General features: G+C 37.5%; 2 protein-coding genes across 2 annotated transcripts; both read right to left on the reverse strand.

The window, feature by feature from the left end:
• Positions 1 to 1,464: 1,464 nt before the first annotated feature.
• On the reverse strand, positions 1,465 to 9,244 carry LOC111514338 (parathyroid hormone/parathyroid hormone-related peptide receptor). The gene is made up of 8 exons (XM_023170576.2): positions 8,748 to 9,244; positions 6,811 to 7,055; positions 6,381 to 6,552; positions 3,569 to 3,725; positions 3,074 to 3,204; positions 2,933 to 3,021; positions 2,719 to 2,869; positions 1,465 to 2,299 (listed from the first exon to the last, which is right to left on the reverse strand). Exons 1-8 carry the CDS (start codon positions 8,943 to 8,945, stop codon positions 2,045 to 2,047), a joined length of 1,398 nt encoding a protein of 465 aa, XP_023026344.1. The 5' UTR covers positions 8,946 to 9,244; the 3' UTR covers positions 1,465 to 2,044.
• Positions 9,245 to 10,473: 1,229 nt separating this feature from the next.
• LOC111514337 (homeodomain-interacting protein kinase 1) lies at positions 10,474 to 15,811 on the reverse strand. The gene is made up of 6 exons (XM_074182775.1): positions 15,463 to 15,811; positions 14,228 to 14,421; positions 11,862 to 12,092; positions 10,894 to 11,481; positions 10,710 to 10,820; positions 10,474 to 10,649 (listed from the first exon to the last, which is right to left on the reverse strand). Exons 1-6 carry the CDS (start codon positions 15,518 to 15,520, stop codon positions 10,530 to 10,532), a joined length of 1,302 nt encoding a protein of 433 aa, XP_074038876.1. The 5' UTR covers positions 15,521 to 15,811; the 3' UTR covers positions 10,474 to 10,529.
• Between the last annotated feature and the right edge of the window lie 2,203 nt (positions 15,812 to 18,014).

Below are 18,014 nucleotides of genomic sequence, written 5' to 3' on the forward strand. Positions count from 1 at the left end.
TCTTGTGAGTGGCGTTGTTCCACCCCGAGGTAAGTATATGGTGTAAGATGCTTCCATCTACGAGCTGCACATCCTCTCCGTAGTCCCCGCCTCGTCCTCTTTTGAGATGGACCATTGCACATTTGTCTATCCCGAATTACATACCGATAGCATGAGTGTACTCCTCCACCACCCTCAAGAACTGATGGAGATCCTTCTCTCCAGAAGCATAAAGTTTAAGATCATCCATATAAAACAAATGGGTGAACTTGTGCCTCCGGTTTCCAGGGGTGCCACAGTTATACCCTCGAGTGTTTCTGAGCGCAACGGAGTATGGCAATAGTGAGATGCAGAAGAGAAGGGGACTGAGGGAGTCACCCTGAAATACACCCCTTCTGAAAGTGACCCACCCTGTTTGGACTCTTGCTTGACCAGATGTTATGGTAAAGCGAGTTCACCAAAGTTGTATCAGTTGTTCAATGCATCTCACTATTTTGTAGGGTACCGCAAGGCATCTGAGCAAATGCAAGATGAGCTCATGCGAAATTGTATCAAATGCCTTTAGGTAATCGATCCAGGCCATAGAGAGGTTACGCTTATATTATATCGAGTCCTGCGTTACACATCTATCGAAGAGCAGGTTATCTTTACATCCAGCGACTCCTCTCTTCGACCCTCTCTGCTCATATATCCGTTCGAACACTCGGTCAACTGTGAAGAGTATTCGTATGTTTAAGATGCTTGTAAACAACTTATAACACGAATTCAAGCATATTATCGGTCTGTAATTCTTAGGAATCGACAAATTTCCGCTTTTGGGGATAAGAACGGTCCGCCCCTCGACAAACCAATCCGGAATCGGCTGCTCTCCATCGAGCCATGAGTTGAAAACTCTGGCCAGATGGCGGTGGGTACTTGGTAGTTTTTTCCACCAATAAGTGTTTAGCCCATCTGGGCCTGGAGCAGCAAAGTTCTTGGAACCAATAAGGGCTTTTCGAACGTCATATGGGGTTATCGGGTTTTCCAATGTAAATGTTTCATTTGTATTATTCCACCTATAATGGATATTTCTGTTAAATCCACCATTGTTGGTGAATTTTGATTCGTCTGGCCTGCATATTGAAAAAATTTGTAATTTAGTAAATACATTTCACTACACTTGTCAACTTCACTTTTCTGTTTTGAACGTAGGACACATACATTTTCAAATTATTTGATAGTTTATTGAAAATACTGTGAACTATAAAAATTATCTGGTATTCTAATTGAGAATTTAATAAATATCTGAAAGCATACTTCGAAATATAGAGCGTAAGGAGACTATAATCTAATGAATGCCTCATTGGATCCAGTTTTTTAAATGATAGGTAAGCCTGAGAGAAAATAATCATGTACGTTTCAATATAAACAATGATTCATTCAGAGAAGGCAAGTTTAGGTTTTCTGTACATCGCAGTATTATTATCTTTGTTTGAATATAGAGGGTGACGTCTGCATTGTTTTATTCACCTCAGTATACAAAATAAGCAAGCCAACTATTATATACCATATTAGGTGAGATAAGAAGTTCATAGGCTAACTCACAGATTAGGCAACTGGAATGAAATCCATATGAGTTTTTAAAAGGAAAAAATCATCATTGAAGCGTTTGAACGATGAAATCGCGGTAAAATGACAACATTTGAGAAAAAAATTGTTCTTTCATCAGGAGGAGGCACCCTGTCACAAATCAATGAAAACGATGGCAAAATTACACAAATTGTGCTTCGAATTTCTTATGCATCCACCGTATTCTCCAGATCTAACCCCCGGCGACTTTTTTCTAGTCTCAGACCTCACGAGAATGCTCGCTGAAAAGAAATTTAGCGCCTGATTAATAGGTAGTCGACGAAACTGAAACCTATTTTGAGGTTGAAGACAAATTACTATAAAAATTGTATTACCTTCGAAGGCGACTATATTGAATGATGAAATTATTTTTTTTAATGTTAGCCTACGAACTTTCAATCCCAAGTTACAAAACAAACATTGCGTTGACAAAACTCGAAAATATCACATCGTATCATCAAAAATAACCCTGCCGATCCTTGTTGAGTTCAATTCCTTCGGGGTTGATCTTCTTACCCGAAGTTAGCTCGTGCAACGTTTCGGAGTTGTCAGGGAAATCATCAGCTGGCATGGAAAACTGCTGAGTGTTAGAAATGGTTCGACTTCTTCTGAACTCCTTGTCGTGTCTGTCTTTCAAGGAGCTGTATTTGCGCAGGATCTCGACCTGCACCTCGCTGTTCAAAAGGCAATATAGAAGAGCAGCAAAAAAACCCTGAAATATCATGAAGTGATACTTTGAATGCAGTCAATGATAATTGATTTTGAAAACCGTAATATGATTTATCTATTGAAAATATGTAAGAGAAGTTTTATATTCGTCCACTTAACATTTGTTGAGTTCAAAAATGTTAGAATTTCAAAAACTATTGTGCTTTCTTCAAATGTGTCCTCAACGCATGAAAATTGAATATTAAAATTCCCAATCCCTTGACGGACTTAACAACTGGATTGTCATAGGTGCGTTTTCAAGTCCAAAGGGCATACTCAAAAAATCAATCATATTTGAAATTGAAAGAAGCATATTCATAGGGAAGATTATTTTTCAGGAAAGAAGTAGAAACGCCTAAACTTCTCTTTCCCATATCTGAGAAAAATTGAAAACAATCACAAAACTATCGAAGATTTTCTCACCTGAAACGCAGCAAAAGATTGATCAACAAACAAAAAAAATATCATCAAAACCGGATCCCTCTCTCTTTTGACGAATAAAGACATGGATAGTGTAAACACGTAGGGAACTCCAAATAAGGGAATCAGAATCAGAGTTGCTTTCAACAGTTTCCTGAAAAATACATTTTTATCAATTGCCTGACATTTTTCGCAGCTCATTGTCTAACTAGCTCACCGATACTTATATTTTCTTTGTTGGATACAAACATTATTCAGCTTCACAGTCAACACTCTCACAATAATGAGAAAAAGTATAAAATTCATCTGTAAACAGTCTGGAACATGATTTTGAAACGCTTTTCACAGTTATACCTACCACAATAGTAATACCTATCGGCAAAGCAACTAACAAATCTATATATAAGTTACTTTTCTCTGTCCAGCAGCGTACGTTATCAAAAATAGCTCTCAAAATAATCCATGGAATGAGAAAGAGTATTGGCAGACCTGGAAAGAAACTGGTACAATTCGCAGAAAAAAATCAAGTGTTATGTATGAGTTGGTGATAACAGGAGATAAAAGAGCCGTTAATTTATTGAAGTGATGTCAACTGGCATTGGAATTTGAGACACTTTAATGACATGTATCCCCACAATATTCCATAGTCAAGTAAGTTCATGCACACTGTGTGGTTAATTCCCTCACCGGTGAATTTGAAAATTTTTGATCGTCTTTTACTCCCGAGTATATGAAAAAAATATTCCCAATTATGTATTAGCAAAAGTCTAATGTATTTTCTCGTTTTTCATCAACTCTAACGCCATCTTGCGGCGGTGGTCTCCTCGAAAATCATACCAACTCATTTTCTTACCCCATCCCATCAGGCAATAGATGGCAACGCTGTGGTTATCGGAGAATAGTTTTAGAAACATCAGATTGTGCAGGTACATTCCTTCCATCAACATGAACATGAAGTTGACGATTATGAAGTAAAAACGCAAGCTCACAATAGCCTTGCACACCCATGACTAAAAAAAAACGATTGATAAATTATTATTCATTAAAATGATACGTTATGTTCGGGGGAATCACAGAGTTGTAATATTTTGATTGTTCTAAACAATTCAGGCATCGAACTCAAGGAAAATATCAACTGACTACTTTCATGATGAATTGTAGTAAAAAAAATTAAATTTAAGCAAGTTTCAATTTTTTTTTGGCTAATTATGAAGCAGTAGAGAGCAACAACCGTTTTCTGATAGCATTTCGGCATAGTCACGTAACTGATTTCAATAGTTTTCATTGCGTTGATTTTCATATATTACTCAATAAAAACTACAGTAACGTAAACATTTTTAATCAAATTTCAAAGACAGTTTTTGTACTGTTTTCACGGATCTACTTCAAATTGTAATATCTCAGCGAAAAATAAAAATATTGAGAGATTCTAAACCAAGTTGTTTCACGACGTTTCGATTGTTAGTTGGCAGGTTGGTTGTCTTTGTTCATCTTTCACTGCATGCTGTTTTTGGCAAATGCATTGGTTTGGGATGTGGGGGTTGGGCAAACCGGCCATCGAATGCCTGCTTCCACGTAGCCCCGCTGGATACGGGAATGAAAGAATCTCTTGTGGTTCTGTTATTCCTTAACTGAATGGCACACCAATGTTGGCTTAATCCTGAGCCTATCAGCTGTCTCTACGGACCTTCGAAATACCGGACACCCTCGTGTCACGGTGCGGGGCTCAGCCGTGATTGACCTTCTTTCCCTAGCTACTCGTGGGACTTTTATGGACAGAGTAAACTCAAAAATTCTTTCTGACGCTGAGTCTACAGAGGAGATGAATGTCGGGTTTACGACTCCAACTACCTCCCTATAAATTTAGATCAGGAGCGAGTCTACAGAGGAGATGAATGTCGAGCTTAAGACTCCAACTGACCTCCTTGTAAATTAAGATCTTGAGCGAGAGCTTCTCAACCCTTCAACCCCTGATCTAATAACTGAACCTAAAAAAAAAGTTTAGTGGTGCAGCCATGAAACGACTAAGTCGTCTCCTCGAGAGCGAGGTACCTTATGAAACCGCCTTGCACCAAATTGTTGAGCGGCGTACGCAGAATCCGTCTCAGGTGGAGGGACAAACTCCCCATCAGGCACACTCCAACCTTGTAAGGGCACTTTTGGAGGGTTCAACTGAATTTTCTGGCATTTATCACAATTACGACAGATATTTTCAATTTCACAATTCAACGATGGCCACCAAACATGTGATCGAGCTAGAAGTTTCGTTTTAACTATTCCCAAATGTGCATTGTGTAATTCTCTTGTAATGAATGCCTGTAGTAAAGATGGAATAACAACCCTGTGACCCCATATTATGATGTCCTCTTCAATGCTCAGATCCAAGCGCTTATTAAAATAGGGTTTCAACTCACGATCAATTTCATTTGGCCAATCTGTTTTCAAATATTTCAAAACTTTCGAGAGAACTGGATCGACTAGTGTCTCATTCCGAACATTATTCACGTTTATTGGAATTTCGGAATTTGAAGAAATGAAATTAATATCAACGACTTCATCGATCATATCATCAGACTGCCGTTCTGAATCTATTTCGTTCATTGGCAATCTACTCAAAAAATCAGCTATATTTTCACTGGTATTGACATATTTTATGTCCAGATGTTTAACTATGTCTTCATATGAACTTTGTTCTGGTTTGTTTGGCAATGACAAATCAACCAGTATTGGTATGCCTCCTCCGCGAGGCTATATAGCAAAACTGCTCGTTTTATTGTATTTTTAGTAATATTTCTTGCGATGAAATATTGTTCAAGTCGTTTGACAAACACACTCCACTCGGATATTTTTGGATTAAACACCAAGTTGAGTCCAATATCAACTCCTGTGGCCATTTTTATTTATTTGGCTTATTGTTCACACAAGCGGTTCGCATGTACTTTTTGAAAAAGCAAAGAAAACTCGTCGCCAGATGAAATATATTTGTTCTGTCTTAAAATGAAACACATACTTCTATGTGGACCTAACCCACTTTGGTCCTAACCTAACATAACCTAACCTGGTATCCACAATCACCTTCGGGTGATGATAGTCATCAATCGAAACGTTGTGAAGTAACTCGGTTTGGAATCCTTTAATTTTTTTATATTTTGTTTAATTGTTCTATTTTTCACTTGTATTTTATTTTACTGTAGTGTTACTTCATAGTTTTTTTGCTTAATATAATTGTTACTTTCATCTATTCTTTATAATTTGTATTGGCTCTTTTAGGGATTTCAAATCATTTTATATAGTAGACAATGGAAGTCCGAACTAATAAAATTCATCATGAAACATTGTCAATCATCTTCAATCATAGATCAAATTAATAAGTTACGATGGCTATAAAAAGAGTAAAAAAGCAGTTGTATAAGCTAGATGCCTTTTGCTTGGTTATAGGTTGCTTTTCATCCCGATAACCCCACGGGATCGGTCTACGCGGGTAAATTAGCCTATACTCTGCAGTTTGCAAAGACAAAGTCGAGGGAAAAAGCTGATGTACATTAAAAACATTCTATAATAACTATGACAGGATAACTATAATGAAAATACCTGAATTTGTTGAATGTATAAGCTATGAACTGGCTTTGCACCTGTGCAAAGCCAATGTGATCACCAGTACTTACATATATGACGTTCTTTGGAAAACTTGCATTTCCCCCTTTATCAAAAACTGTGTCGCAAGCTAAAGCGGTGCCTTTGACAAAAAAAACATCTTTCATTATCGACATGAATGATCGCATAATGAAGGAGAAGAATAGGTTGATGTGGAGGGTATTCCTCGAACAACGTAGGCGTCTAGAAGTAATAATAATTAGTACATTCTTCTAAGCTCACCAAGTACGAAAGAACAGCGGAAACTTTTGTAAAAATCGCTAGCTCTAAATGTTTTATTGATAAAAATGAGGAATTTCAATTTATAATATAAACTTTTTGTTGCTTATGGCTCTACATCTCTTTCAAAATTGTAGTTGGTTTGTTTTTACGGTTTGTATCGAGAAAATATTTATTTACCAACAAAAACTGTATATTCGATTATTCCGTCAATTCACTTACTTTATGGTGAAAAAAATATATATGGAGATCACCAGTGAAGTCACAGATATGGTATACCCAACACAGGAAGTGAGTTTGATGCGTGGAACCCATTCCATGTAGAGAGAATTGATTTGTGGGATGGCTCCCTCTGTGGCAGACACTGTAAAAAAGCTACCGCATCCAGAAAAATTCGTGAAAGGCAGATCAGAATCCTCGCGGGCCATCCATGTTCCGTTCTGGGTACATTGTATAGAAGCTGAGCCCTAAAAATTCAACCATCAGAGATTCGGAAACTGTTGCCAACTTTTGAAAAATTTAGGAACCTTTGTTGGAACATGTTGTGATATATTTTTCAAATATATAATTAGATATAATTAGATGCGTTCAAACACATACCGTTTTGCGTACATCAGTTTGATAGGCAATCTATATCCATTTGAAGATCCAAAATGTTTAGGCCTCAGTTCAAATTATTTAAAAACATTTCAAATAGCCAGTAAAAAGCGAAACTTCATTTTCATGAAAGCAACGAATCAAATAATTAATTTAAAGGTTGAACAACTGTGGCCCGAAGTGTGCTCCTTGTGGAACACCCGATGTTGGTATGAGAATAGTAATCATTAACCCCGGCAGTTTGCGTTCTGTCCGAAAAAAAATCAAGGCATGTAATCACACCCAGTTCCGCTGACTTTTTGGATTTACACCCGAGTTGTTGGTTTCCTCCAAAGATCTGACGAGAACCAATTTTGAGAATTCAAATGAAAGGAATCAAATCCTCGGAATCAAAAGTGACAGCTGTCAAGGTACCACAACACGGTGTGTATGGAGTCGATAACAAAACACTTCTAAATCTTTGGCAATTACTTTGGTTGAATTTTTGTCGCCTACACTTTACAAACTTTGTGTAACCTGAGATAACTATAGCACCTTCCAACAGGGACTTTCGAACTTGGACAATCGACAACGGCCATTTTGTTGAAGCTACATCTGTCAAATTAGGTTGTCATTTATTCAGTCTATTTTGCAAATAATAAAATTGTCCTATCAAAATGGGTGTTCTTTTCGGGCAACGTACCGCGCGCTTCGCCCTAATCATCCTACTGAGAGGACTATTTACAATGTTGTTAATGAATTTGAGTCTACAGGTTGAATAAAGGATCGACCAACACCCGTACGTCGTCGAAAAGCAATGTCTGCCGAAAATATCGCCGTTGTCTGTGAGAGTGTGCAGGAGAACCCAAAACAGTCGAGTTCGCGTCGATCGCAAGAACTCGGCCTTCTGCAAACCGCAACTTTGTGAATTTTGCGTGGTGACTTGAGCCTGTACCCATACAAAATTCGACTGACCCAGGAACTGAATGTAAATGGAATGAATGACCATGAAACATGACAACTGATCTTGATTTTCATCAAAAAATCATCTTTAGCGATGCAGAGCATATACTTTGTGATTGCCCCGCTGGGGACCGAACCATGTTTTTTGAGTTCGGCAGAGCCGTATTCTTGATCTGACCTGAAAGACAACTCACCATATAAAATTATCGGCTTCGTTAAGACGCTGGGTTTATTTGGTCGAGTGTAAATAAGTGTGAGCAACAATAAACCCTTGCGGGTTGCGGTGGAGGGTCAAATAGACTCACTCACTCTGGACCTAACCTAACCCCTCTCTGCGGCGAATGATGACACACCATTGAATTTTTTATCAAAATGTACCAAAATTGATTTCTCTTCATAGAAATTTTGTCTGACTTTGATATCTTGCCCCGTTCAAAACTTAAGAGGGAGCAAGGACTATGTCGTCGAAACTTGTACATTTTTTGAGACACTCTGTATTTTTACACTACAACATTGTACGTGACGAAACCACTGTACATACCTAACAAACCCCGTGTTTATGCGACTTAATTTTGGGCTACACCGTACATTCAAGAATAAAATATTGTCACTGAACTTACCCCATCTGTCGATTTGAGCAGCTCTCCGGAGCAAGGCTGTATCGCAGTCTCCCCAGCTTTGGTAGCTGGCCAGCAGAGATACCCATCGAAATAAGTAGGACACATCTTTTCTTGCTTCTCCGAAGCCCCGGTAGACTCGAAGCAAACGTTCCTTAAGTAATCGAGGACATCGTTTTCGTTCTCAAACTTGGCCGTCATCTCACCAGATTTCTTCAACGCCAACGACTGTCAATCCTTTTCTCTGTCACAACCCTCTAGATGGGATTCTCCAAGCATGTAAGTTGATATTGGGCGTAGGTAGCTTCTATGTTTCCACGCGATCGTTCGGATGTTTACCCTCCTCGCGACAGAGATGGATTGGATGATTTGATTGAAGTAAACAGAGCTGTTCTTCTGTTATTCATTGATATTTTTAATGGGTGCGCTTGTGTTACAATAATAGAGATATCATTTTTCTGAAATCTCGCTAATCTGGCAAACAGCGGTTGTAAATAGAAACAAATTTCTGGGACGACCAGTTTCAAAAATACATACATTGGTTCGTTATATAATTCTGATAACTTTTTATTTGTGTCCGAAGATAATGAAACTGGATCCACCCAGAGTTACGGAGAGTGATATTGGTGGGACCAGAGCAAAATGAGATACCAGGGTGGTTTGAAAAGTTTCCGACCTAAAAGATACAAAACTCTTACCAGGAACTCGAAAAATCTCTTCATCTAATGAACCCGCGAATACTTCCAAAACCCAATTAGTATCACTTTTCTAAACAGTGACTTGAAATATCTCACTATTTCAATTCACTCAAAATTTCCTCTAGGATTTCCAGCTACTGTAGGAAATTCAACTGGATTCACCAAATCTCCGCGCACCAGTGACTTAAATCTTTTCAAAAAACCTCACCACCTTAACTTTGTTAAGGGATGTAATTGATGTTATCTCAGAAAATTCTAACCAATCGGAAAGTCTGATATTGTTTCTAAGACTGGCACTCTTATCGCCACCTCATGGTCCGACGAATAAGTCCGCAAGAATTCACGTCTAGTCTGCTACTGATATATAGATGTCACTGCGAGGGTTATTTTGATATTTTTGCTGTCTTGAATAGAGGTATGTAGACTATACCAGACATTAATTTCATCATGTTGTTAAAATTAAGGCTGACACTCTAACCCCTCGGAACATGAATTTTGATATTTATTATACGTTTAATTGCTTTTTGACTTTTATTCTAAATGGGGCATACAGAATGGGTAACATATTTTCGACTCTTAACGAAAGATAATGAAATGAATGATGAGGTTGAATGTTTCAAAATATCTGATTTCTTAGCACCAAGCAGTTAATTTTAACGACTTTTCCTTTAAATGGCTTTGCTCTGTTGGCCCTAAGGTTATTTCTGAAAGATGATAAGGTTTTCTTTTTATACGAAAACACATGTTTTGGTATCTAAAATTCAACGAAAAATATAATATATCCAACTTATTACAGTTGAACGTCAGTCACGTGATTTGCTGGCGACCAACCCATACCTTGATAACCAGCAGGATCAGCTCTACTGTTGGTACCATACTGGTGTTCAACAGTTCTGTCATTATAGATTTGACACTTAGGAAAGAAGAATAGTTGACGAATAAACATTCAACAACATTCTGCAACAAATTAATGCACATGCTAATAGAATTGGAGGATAAAAATATCAAGATGTCAAAAAAATACTCTCACGAAAAGATAAGACTTGCTTTACTCATTAAAAATACAACATAATACAGGGCTTCGTACTTAGTTCGTCAGTTGCTTGCTGACTGCTGACGTCACTTTACTGTTCCGGCTCGGTACCAAAGTAGCGACCAAATATGGTGCTTTCTGGGTCTGTTGATGGTGTGAATTTCTGCGGCACACCTGCGAAGAACACTGGTTATACAAAGAACTTATTATAAGAAATACCACTCCAAGACTTACCTCCATCATTTGTACGCTAGCCTTGGCATTACTGCAGTGCCCGTACTCAATCAGGTGTGTCAGCCGGACAAACTGATGGTTGAGAGCCTCTCCCGGAGTTATCCTTCTCTCCTGAAATTGAACAAGGTTGAAACATAATTTACATAACAAATTGTATATTTTCTTGAAATGGGACAATATATACCTGGTTCATCGCCAGCATCCTCTTCAGCAGATCAATAAACTCTTTTCTGTCGGCCTTTTCTGCCAAGAGCTGGTCCCCTTCCGGATCGCTAGGAACAATAAGCTGTTCAATGTCGTCCAGGCAACTGAAAATGTACATTCTAGTTTCCTCCGACTTCATCTCTGATTCGGCATCATGCTCTTCTGGAGTTTTCAACCTCCAGAATGGATGAATGTTATTCCTGTCGCGGTAGAAGAACGCCGTGGTTTTATAAGCGTGATTTAGCATGTCCTCTGTCGGTAAACCTTGGGTGTGACTGATGTAACGGATCTGGTCGTATTCAGATGATCCAGGATACAGTGGACAGCCCAAAAATAGTTCTGCAGCGATACAACCGAGCGACCACATGTCGATCGCTTCACGAAAAGGCAGGCCCAGAATGATTTCAGGCGCCCTGTAGTAGATAGACTGTATAAATGTGTCGCATTCCGCTTTGTTGGCGTAACAAGCGCTACCGAAGTCAACAATTTTGATGCGGTACGGTTGCCGAACGGGATCTACGAACATTATATTCTCTGGCTTCACGTCGGTGTGAATCAGCCCTAAGTCCTGGAAGAATATAGTAGAAGGTTAGTGAAATAACAGGTTTCATCTCGTATACCAAGAGAACCACGGTAAGTTTAAAGTGTTACAGAAAAATCTACGTTTGAAGATTTAAAAAATAAAACTCAGTGTCAGGTTCAGGACAAAATTAATGAATACAAGTTACTGGCTAATTGGGCCTTGCAGTGGTTCATATTACGCAGTAACTTTCCGAGGTGAACTAGTCAGTTTGCCCTTTATGTCACACTTCAGCAGTTTCTCCATTGATTCATCTTTTATTTTTCAGATTGTGGAAGGTTGCTTATCCAAAAAAGCGAGAATGATTATAATTTCATCGCTGTTGATGTGACACTACAAACTTAATAGGAATTGGAATGTACACTTACCTTGAGTTTGAGCAACGCAGTCAGAATCTGTTGTATTATCGGCCTGATGTATTTAAGCGGCATCGGATTGAAGTCGTTATCTTCGACAAAGTCGTGAAGGTTCTGTTCAAGCATCTCGAACACGAGGCAGAGATGATTTTTGTGTTGAAAACTGTCGTACAACGTGAGGAAATTGAATTCGTCCGCATTTTCTTGGCACAGTCGGAACAGGATGTTGACTTCGATTTGACCCTTAAAATTTAAACATTTCAAAACTTTTCGAAAAAACAAAAATAATCATTGTGAGTCATTTATGTTATTAATTTAATTGTCAATTTTTTACCAAAAATACAGTATTACGTATTCTTATTCACTTTTTTTTCGCGATATCTAGAGGTATAGAGGTATACTATGTCCTAGACCAGGGGTCTCCAAACTTTGAAGCCTTCGGGCCATAATGATTTTTCCAGTGTGTTCCAAGGGCCAATTTCTGCCTCAACTATATTTCTAGATTAGGATAGTTGCAAAGTGCGTGACCTAAGCAAACGTACGCTTTTTTTGCATTTCAATTATTATTGTGTATTGTGACACTTAACGACATCTAGTGGCAAGTGGTGGTACTATGTACTATCTTTTTCAGCTACCCGCTAGGTGGCATAATTAAATATTTGGAATTACCGCGTTGGTTCGAGAAAGTTCTGGTTCTAGGTAGTGTATTCCGATCACCTCGAGATGGCAGTAATAATTGCATATAAAAAGGCTAGCGGCGCAACTGCAAGTTAGTCTGCGTAGGAAAAGCGAAGGAAGCGAAACTGTCTATTGTGAAATAAAGTAACACCCGTCAATGAAAGTATTTTGATTTGACCTATCGTTTTTATGTGTGATTTGTTAGTATGGAAAAGAAGCGAAAAATCGACAGTGAATTCAGAACGTTCCAAGAAAAATGCGCCAGTAATAAGGCGCTATGTTTAGTTTGTAATGAAACCATAGCTATGCTCAAAGACTATAACATTAAACGACACTATGAATCGAAACATCTTCAAAGTTACTCCAAGTATACAGGAAGTTTGCGGAAGGAAAAATTTGAATCTTTGAAACGCGGACTCAAATCGCAGCAATCGCAGTCCTTGTGCGGAAAATGTTTGGATATGTCTGAAGTTCTAAAACCAGTCATATCAGTTGTTAACTTCATCAGATTCACTAGGCTGAATCACCGACAATTCTCTGAGTTCATTCAACAGATTGGTGAAAATGATTCACCATATCATACTGTCGTACGCTGGCTTAGTTGCGGAAACGTCCTTAAGAGCTTTTTTGAACTTCGAGCAGAGATCGAAATTTTTTTTAATGAGAAGCAGCACCCTTTTGCCGATTTAGAAAATAGTGAATGGATGTGGAAGTTAGCCTTCTATGTCGATTTGACAAATCATATGAACGAACCAAATTTGAGATTGCAAGGAGAAAATCAGCTTCTCCCTGATTTATACACCAATATTAATTCCTTTAGGCAGAAAATAATACTATTTCAATCGCAATTACGTAATAATGTTTCACACATTTTGAAACATGTGAAATATTCAGCCACACTACAGAGACTGAATTTCCCGTCAATTTTGCAATCGAAACTTTGAGTGCTTTGAAGATAAATTTTGATACTCGTTTTTCAGATTTTGATGCCATCGCGAATGAAATCAAGCTTTTTCAAAATCCTTTTGATTCTGACATTGAACCCCTGGCTCCGGAAGTCTAAATGGAAATTATTGATTTACGGTGCAGTGATATGCTTAAGAACAAATATCAAAATTCATCTTTGTTGGAATTTTATAAGAGTCTTCCACCGGAACAATTTGATAATTTGCATAAATTTGCTCGTGGGTTGTATTCTGTTTTTGGTACTACTTACTTGTGTGAGAAAACGTTTTCCAAGATGAAGTACACAAAGAATGTTTACAGATCTCAATTAACCGAAGAGCTTCTTAAATCTCTTTTGATAATTGATAAAAGTAAAATTGATTCACAACTACAAAGTATTGTCGGTGGAAAATCACAATTTCATAAATCTCATTAGTGTTTTTGTTTCACTGTGATTCATTTCAATTATTTGTTAGTTATTAATATGCTTAAACTTAGATACTTAAGCTAAGTTTTCTTTGTCACCATTTCTGTCGTTAAGTTTTACCTTGCAAGTAAATAAAACCAAGTAATTATCATTCTGTGTTTTCTTCTTCAACTCATCACAGCAATAGTAAAAACAATTAGGTAATCATTGGCTGTCGCGGGCCACAGGACCACTGTTCTTAAACAATCACATAACTATAGTTCTGTTGTACTAACCTAACCATTAACCATTCTATTTTTCTCTAGTACTAAATGACAAATAAACTCACCTGTCTGGCGCACCAAGGGTCTTTCTGCAATATCTTGATGGCAACAAGTTCTTTGGTGCGTTTATTCCGACACTTAACCACTTGGCCGAAGGTACCTCGGCCAAGAAATTCAAGCACCTCATACTGATCGTCTGTGGAAAAGAGCACCTCATGCTGTACCAGCTGATAGTCCCCAAACTCACGGCTTTCAGAATCTGAAACAGAGTCGTTGAATAAGGAGAAAAAGAGTAGCTTATCATTATGCTATTATATTATGATAATATGCTAATACAAATTTTACCAGCTACGAAAGTTTCTATTGAAGTATGTAGTCATATTAATTTACAAATCTCTAGCTGAATCACTTTTTCGTTATGGTGTTCTAGTGTGGGAGAGAGTTCGCTGCAGAAACGGAACGTAATACAGAACTATATTTTGAAAATAATCTTAAATAAAAAAAAGACCGTATCTGCTAGATCTAAGATCTAATCCCATTTATTCGAACATTATACTTTCATAGTTTATGTATGTTTGCATTCAAAAACAAAACATTTCTTGTTCATATGTTTCCACAGTTTATGTTACTAGAAGTACAAAGAACGAATTGCTACCCAGTCCAAAGTTCAATAAAAATATTTGTCATCGCTTCGTAACTAACACCCTACCTGAAATTTGTAATAATCTAGCCCTAGAGACAAAACGTATAAAAAATAATAAAACCTTCTTTATAGAATCAAAAAAAATGTATCTTCGAAAATTACTTTGAATTCATCAAAATATTAGAACACCGATAGATACATTGCCACTAAATTGTTTCCTTATCTTTTTGTACACAACTGTGACTTTATATTAATTAGTAGCGTAACACAAGTGTTACGTCACTGAGATGCTATTTTATACACGATCTTTACTAAATGTTCTGCAATTGCTGTAAGTAAGTAATCTTATTCATGTCATTCAATCATTCAGTTACATGATTTGATTTCCCTGCGATTGACAATTCAAATTGTCATTAATAATCCTATCATAGAACCATGTATTAGACAAGCTGTAGTCACCTAAGCTAGGCTTGTGTCGTGGCTGTTGTTTTATTTGGTTTTTGAGAGAAGGTTAATTAAGTCCACCTCTTGACGTATGTCAGTCAGAGAACAATAACTTGTGCCACACTAACAACTGTTACAGACTGATCTTAGCGACTTACTTACAACTCACTAACCATAACAAAGAATTTACTCTCTCTTATTTTTAATGCTTACCTGGAGATGGAAATGGAAGGTTTCTTCGCCTATAATTTTTCTCTCCATAAAATGCCATTGTCTCTGGTCCTGCTAAATCTGTCCTGCTAAATCTGTCCTGCTATATATTCTTGAATCGGCAAGTTACCAATGAATGAAGGTATCTGCTCACCAGGTATCTTATAAATGCTTCTACCTGAGCTTAAAGGTAGGTAGAAAATTGGTGGGAACATGAGGTGGACTACCTGTACAGTACCTGAACGTACTCTACCTGAATTAGTGATGAGTATAATCGAATGATTTTTAGAATCGAATGATGATTACTCGAGTGCATTACAGAGAGCATTGAAATAGAAATAGTGGCAATAATTTCTCAGGCAACAACACCACAGACCAATACATGAGTCACATGACCATTTTTTATATATTATGCACATGTTCTTCTTCTTCTTATTTTTGACATACATCACAAACCACAAGAATATATGTGGGTCCGTGACATAAAACCAAAGAACAAATTTACAGTGCCATCTTAAGATTTGTATCGGTACTAAAAAAGGGATTCAAGGTGAAGTAACCTACGTGAACCATCTAGGGTATATGGTCTGTGGACAAATCTCGTCGACCGACTTTGTTGTATCTACGGGTACTTGAGAATACCATTTTGAAATAGTACTCGATAATAATCCTCGAAAAATTTACTCGTACGACAATCTCGTTCTCCCTTTGAGAATAGGGCCCAAGGATTCTTGAAATTTGATAGACAGAGACTTCAAAAACTGCAGAATTTGTGCATAAGACTCGTCACCGGCGTAAGGAGACGTGAGCATGTGTCTCAGTACTTGGAAAAACTCGGGTGGTAGAACATGGATGCTAGGCGCACACTGCAATCTGCTAGTTCATTCCATAAGGTCATATCTATTGGAAAACCTGTCTAAATATTCAGGAAACTGTCCTTTAGAACCGATATACATGATCTTGATTTGAGATTCAAACATCTTTTGACTGCACCCAAACGTAAAACTTTTCTTTTTCGAGGATCTTTTTCTTATAACGTTGCACGTTTATACCCACTGAATTGATATCCCTGCCACCACTTTGTTTCAAGAAAAATCTGAAGAGATTTATACTACAATCCGGTTCTCTTTTTTAAGAAAGATATCAAATTAGAGAGAGTGGCCAACCCAGACCTACTGGAATAATGATATCTCAGTCGAGATCACAAGTTTATCACTCAATATGAACTAAATTCTAGTGGCAACAGCCGTGAGGTCTTCAGTACTTTTGCACGCAGGTTCCATCCAGTCAGAGTTTAAAACCAGTGCTACGTTTCCTGAGATGGGAACTGGAGTAAAGCAAGCACTGTTACTTTGCCACGGTTATCTGATCGCCTTTGATAATATCTACCGCAGTAGTAGACTAAACATCAGGCATTGAAACTTGCAAACCACTGCCAGAAGAACTGAAAATGGCTTCAACACAGTTATCTCCAGTCGTGAACGTTCCTATTCTTAGAATTAAAATTTGTTCTTCACATTTTGAGTTTTTTATTTAATAAAGCGAAGTGTTTATCCTCGTTAGGAATTTCATGTAAATTTTCAGTCATGTTCCATTTGAATATTCAGATATAACTGTCAGATCTCGTGCTCGAGAATCAGTTTAAGATGTGGAGATAATTCATACTTTGCACTAAAATAGGGATCATATATTTTTGAATTATCTAATCAAATTACCCAATGAAAAAGTATAATCGCATAAATTTCAACCCATCGAAAGTATAATCTGAATAATAATTCTGTAGCCTCAAAAAAAGTTCTGGCGTTTTTTTATGAAGAGTTATCCAGAAAAATGAAAATTTCCCGCTATCATTTTGGAAAGCAACATGAGAGGCGTTTTTATGCTGGCTTGTGCAGACATCGAAAGTGGGTCAATAATAAGGACTTGTATATGGAGAGAAAAAAGTTTATTCAAGTGTCCATCTATTCCATCTATTTGGATTTATGTTCAATTTCATCAACCTGAGAAGCAATATTTGAAGCGGAATATAGGCTCCTTAACAAATTCAGAAAAATTGCTTTTTTTTCTATAGCTGTTGACCTTTAAACAAAATTGATAAACATGTTTTCGTTGAAAAACATGTTCTTCAAATGCTATCAGTTCAAATATAATTTGCAAGTGCATAAAATAGAGTCGATGATAATGTATCATATTACGTTATCATTCAAGTGATGCATGTATTTTCGAACCTAAAGGAAACAATTACCTCGTTTGTGATTTAGTATTAAAAAACTGAAAAGTGAGATAACGGACTTCAATAACCGCGCTCCTATAATACTTGCACGTAATTCCATTCGACGAATGGTTAATTTTTTCAAAGGCGCGATTCTTTTTCTTGCCGAATACACACAGCTTTGTGTAGATTTACATTTGAGAAAGTTACAGCAACATATGCTTCTTGGCAAGCATTGCAAAACACATGAATGATTCATCAACCTCGTTAACCTTTCGGCGGTAGCATCTAGTTTTCAGACAAGAAAGGTCGCGAGCGGACTGGCCGTCCGCTATAAGAATTT

The sequence above is a fragment of the Leptinotarsa decemlineata genome, unplaced genomic scaffold, assembly GCF_025532065.1.
Source record: "Leptinotarsa decemlineata unplaced genomic scaffold, Ldec_3_MD MMD2_tig00026328_RagTag_RagTag, whole genome shotgun sequence".
Lineage (NCBI taxonomy): Eukaryota > Metazoa > Arthropoda > Insecta > Coleoptera > Chrysomelidae > Leptinotarsa > Leptinotarsa decemlineata.